This window comes from Cololabis saira, chromosome 19 (genome assembly GCF_033807715.1).
Source record: "Cololabis saira isolate AMF1-May2022 chromosome 19, fColSai1.1, whole genome shotgun sequence".
Lineage (NCBI taxonomy): Eukaryota > Metazoa > Chordata > Actinopteri > Beloniformes > Belonidae > Cololabis > Cololabis saira.
Window position 1 is genome coordinate 10,501,900 of NC_084605.1, and position 4,556 is coordinate 10,506,455.

A 4,556-nucleotide genomic window follows, 5' to 3' on the forward strand; every position below is an offset into this window, starting at 1 on the left:
CTTTGTTATCTGCCTTGAAAAAGGCCTACATGTTGGCATTTTTAACTTTTTCTAAGCCATGATTTAATAAAGGCTTTTTATATTTTTCTAACTTCTTGAGTGCCTCGGTTTTTCAAAATTGTTTTTCAATCTTTTGGATCCCCATGCCGAAAAGCACCTGAAGTATACTTTTTATACACCCAGCAGCACTCCATGCGTTTGTAGTTGCACTATTTTATTTCTGTCTAAATATTAAAGTTCTTCTCAGTTACAATGTCAATAAAACTTGTCTGCATATTTTTTTGCCTTGTCTTGAAGACATGTAAACAAAGTATATTAATGCAGATGCAAGAGCTACAGTGGAGGAAAAACTCAATCATAATTTTAGTACCGGTATGTATGTTTTTTTTCATTAACAGTGCTAGTGTTGCTCATTAGAAAATAAATAAATATCAAAACCGGAACTAGTGAGCAGTGTCCAGATCAAAGAATGCAAGAACAGAAGCAAATGAACAACTATATATGACTAAAAAAAAACTCTTAAATACTTTTTAACTAGCAAAAAACAAACTCTTTTGCAAATTAAACTGTATGCCAGATCCTTTGTCCATTTTAAAGCTTTATGTCCTTCTCCTAACTCTCTTCAGTTTTGCATAGTAGTGCGCAGTGCAACCGTTGTTGTTGAAAATGAACCACTACTTTAGATGTTGATATCATTTTTCCTGTTTAACAATTATCTACGGCTCCACCCATGGTTACTCATTCACCTAATTTGGAGTGTAATTTCCCGACTTTTCCACTCTTTCAGGAAAGACATTTCCTGAGAAGTGGTCCTGACTGAACAGTTTTTACACTTTTTCTCTTGTTTGAAACAAGTTACACTGCAACATTCAACAGCTGTAAGCTCCATTTTCACTGATATTTGTGTAAAATATCCTTATGTAAATATTCTCACAACATTGAGAATGAACAGTACCATACAAGGGAGTTTCACACTGCCTCATTAATCAGTTTCGTGTTTAAATTTAGCATCATGCAGAATGCCAAATTTGGTAAAGAATGCGCAGATCAACTAAGCACTTTTCAAAAAGTGGATGTACAGACTTACACTGTGCTTTTGAGTCACTTCTGAAGATTATTTGACCATTTAGACTGTAGTGGAACCTTAAAAAACACTTGAGTATATACAGTACTGGTTTTAAAACACATTTCCTGGAAACTGAAATACTTTACACCATGAACAGACTCTATTTGTGATTATGACACCTTGAACTTGAACTCTGATGTGTAAACTGTTCCACCATAAATGAAATAAAGTCAAAAGCGAGACACATCATTGTAAAGATTTTAATAAATTACAACACAGCAAAGCAAATAAAAATAAAATATATTCAATCAGCAAACAGGTGGTAGCCTGTTTTATTCAGTCATGAATAAGTGAATGATCTCTTTCCTTTACACTCAATTTGTCTCATAGGCATCTGTATTTGGCATAAAAAGTGCAAAGGCTCATCATGCAGTTGAAAAGATGACCGATTTAGAAATCTGGCCCGCCCTTCTTCAGTTTGGAGTAATCCATGTTGATTTTGTAAAACTGCAAATGCACACACACACACACACACACACACACACACACACACACACACACACACACACACACACACACACACACACACACACACACACACACACACACACACACACACACACACACACACACACACACACACACACACACACACACACACACACACACACACACAAAATCAGTATGACGGGGTCAAGTTGGACTTTGAAGCAAGATAAGGCACACAGGCAAAATGTGCAAAGAGCTCTTACTTTGTACTGTTGATTTGGCCCAATCTTGTTCCATGGCTCAGGGTTGTTTGTACGATCCCATCTGAACATAAATAAGAAAAGAGGAAAACTCTTCTAAAAAAACAACACTGTACTACTAAGTCAAGCTCCCAAAGTAAAGTTTTGAAAGCCACACTGAAAAAAGGTTAAAAAAAACAAAAAACAATCATAATATCTCAAAGATACTTACGAGACATCAGGGTTTTTCAAAGCCAGTCTTCCCAAATACATCATGCTCATTGCTGCTCCACCCCCAATGAAGACGAAGAGGGGGATCAGCTGTTGGGAAAAGGGTGCAAATTGTATTATAACATTAAAATAAAAGATTGAAGAGATTCGATGTGCTGTGTATGACATCCGCTTGTTTTATTTGACCAAAATTTGATTATAACTACCCAGGAAGGTTGATTGTATATTGTATTAATAGTAACAGCCTTTAACTTAATTACAGGGAAGTATGATAACCATGTCTAATTTTTTTAGGGTTCCTCTTATGTCAGTTTATTTTAATTTTTATTTATCTTATTTTGTTTTCTTAATTTATTTTTATTTTTTTATTTTTTTGTTGCAGCTGTTTTGCGTGTCCTGTATTTTAGTTTATTACTTTATTTTTCCTATTATTATTGTCTTCAGTCAGAGTTTGATTGGTAATCGGTACTTACTTTGGGACCTGTTTATAATTACCTATTTTGCAGTGTGTGTGTTTTGGGGTGTTTGTTATGTTTTGTGTCCTTATTTATTTTATTATTATTTATTTTTTTTTATATATATATTTTTTTTTTTTTTTTTTTGTGTGTATGGTAAAATATAAAACGGGGTATTCTGTCGAACCCTTTAAAAGAAATGTTTATTGTGTAATGTAATTTACATGGATTACCCAATAAAGAAACGTGTTTAAAAAAAATAGTAACAGCCTCTCAGATCAGGCCTTTGATCAAATAAATATAACGTTTCCATATTGATATGTTCTTGCCCCAGATGATGACAATACTGGACAATAAAAAAAAAGAAGAAGCAATGTTTAAATCAGCAGAACAATGCCATATTAGTCAGCCGCCTATCAGCAGGGGACAAAAACACTTGAGTGGTTATTAATATGGACGCTGCCGTTGGTTCACCCCGTCGCCCTTGGACAGGAAGACTCCAGTCATGGCAGTGTGGAGACCATGCTGGAGACCAGCAGACACCAGTCCTCACACCAGTCCTCACACAAGTCCTCCCGGATCTCCACACGGATCCCAGTTAAAACAAGGCTCACCGCGTCAAAGCAGGTGACTCAAGTTCAAATGCGGGCTAAAGCCTGAATTCGACGCAGAGCCTACGCCGTAGCCTACGGCGTAAAGTACGCGGCGACGCGCATCGTACGGTGTGCGGCGCCGCGTACCCTACGCCGTACGCTCTGCGTTGGTGTAACGCGGAACCATAAATCAGCAAAAAAAACACCTGCCACAAGAGTCTCCACAGCTGGAGGGCAATAGAAAGGCCCAATAAAAAATATTAGGGATTAAGGACATATCATATTGCTTTTTAAGCACTGTGTAAGTCAAAAGTAGGACCACATTTTCAGGGAATCTGCTATTTTTATTCCTGGGGCCTGCAGTGAAAAAACAGCCCGCATTTTTTAATTATAGGAGGTTATTTGAAATGTCTTTATCTCAATTTACATTAATTTTTTTTTTTTTTAATATTTAATAAATGATTTAATATCAGTTAATTAAGGATGAGACTGAGAAGCCAGAGAGGGCGAAACCACCAGGACGTCACGTTTCAATGTCACCGGGTCGTCTTCAAATCTGTTTTTTTTTTTTTTTTTTCTTCCAATAATCATGAAAATGCGGTACTTACAGCTGGATGGGTCCGGAGCTGTTTCCCGACGACCCCGAACATAGACGACATGGCTGACTGTGTTCGCAGCGACTGGAGTCCCTGTAGGTGAATATGTGGGTGACAGTGACAGGAGCGCTGCAGTGATCCGGTATCGTTTTCTCGAACCCGTCCTGCTGTCAGCGGAGACAAACCCACGCCGCGCTCACGCCGGCGGTAGCCACGCCCCCGATCCGTGACGTCATCACGCACAGAAGGAACCAATGTGTAGTTTTCACATGAGTTTTCACCATAGATGATATTGGGAATGTAATTGATTTTGCTTCCTTCTTGACCAAATATGGTTTAAATTGTCATGCAGAATTTATGAAGGTTTGTAAAGCCATTCCCCTGCCACTTATTCATTTTCTCAGATGGCAAAAATAAGAACTTTATTGATCTCACATAGGAGTAATTCATGTTATATCAGCTATAGAGAACAAGGTAATGCCGAAAAACAATATATATTCCCCTCACAAAAATAAGAAAAATAGAGAAACATATTTTCTCATCAAAACAAATTTAAAATTTACTACAGGAAACGTCTGATCTCTGTAATTGCAAAGGTTTCTGTACCAAATATTAAGTTCTGTTTTTCTGATGTATTAAATACTTATGTCATGCAATAAAATGCAAATTACTTAAAAATCATACAATGTGATTTTCTGGATTTTTTTTTAGATTCCATCACTCACAGTTGAAGAGTACCTATGATAAAAATTACAGACTTCTACATGCTTTTCAAGTGGGAAAACCTGCAAAATCGGCAGTGTATCAAATACTTGTTCTCTCCACTGTATGTACGGTCAGAATGCATCAGAACATCTCAAAACTTTTTTTTCCATCCAGCTTGTTAT

The 4,556-nt window shown here is 36.9% G+C and overlaps 1 protein-coding gene across 1 annotated transcript; it reads right to left on the bottom strand.

Moving 5' to 3' along the window:
* Nucleotides 1-1,312: 1,312 nt before the first annotated feature.
* Nucleotides 1,313-3,845, bottom strand: LOC133419039 (cytochrome c oxidase subunit NDUFA4-like). Its single transcript, XM_061708031.1, has 4 exons — nt 3,682-3,845; nt 2,027-2,115; nt 1,819-1,879; nt 1,313-1,573 (listed from the first exon to the last, which is right to left on the bottom strand). The coding sequence occupies exons 1-4, from the start codon at nt 3,730-3,732 to the stop codon at nt 1,517-1,519; spliced, it is 258 nt and encodes an 85-aa protein (XP_061564015.1). The 5' UTR covers nt 3,733-3,845; the 3' UTR covers nt 1,313-1,516.
* Between the last annotated feature and the right edge of the window lie 711 nt (nt 3,846-4,556).

What these genes read in the sequence shown, in the direction of transcription:
- LOC133419039 (XM_061708031.1), bottom strand. Translation starts at nt 3,732, where the DNA reads ATGTCGTCTATGTTCGGGGTCGTCGGGAAACAGCTCCGGACCCATCCA. An exon ending in AGCTCCGGACCCATCCAGCT is followed by an intron (nt 2,116 to 3,681) that starts GTAAGTACCGCA and finishes TTTTCCCAACAG; the next exon opens with CTGATCCCCCTCTTCGTCTT. An exon ending in TTGAAAAACCCTGATGTCTC is followed by an intron (nt 1,880 to 2,026) that starts GTAAGTATCTTT and finishes ATTTATGTTCAG; the next exon opens with ATGGGATCGTACAAACAACC.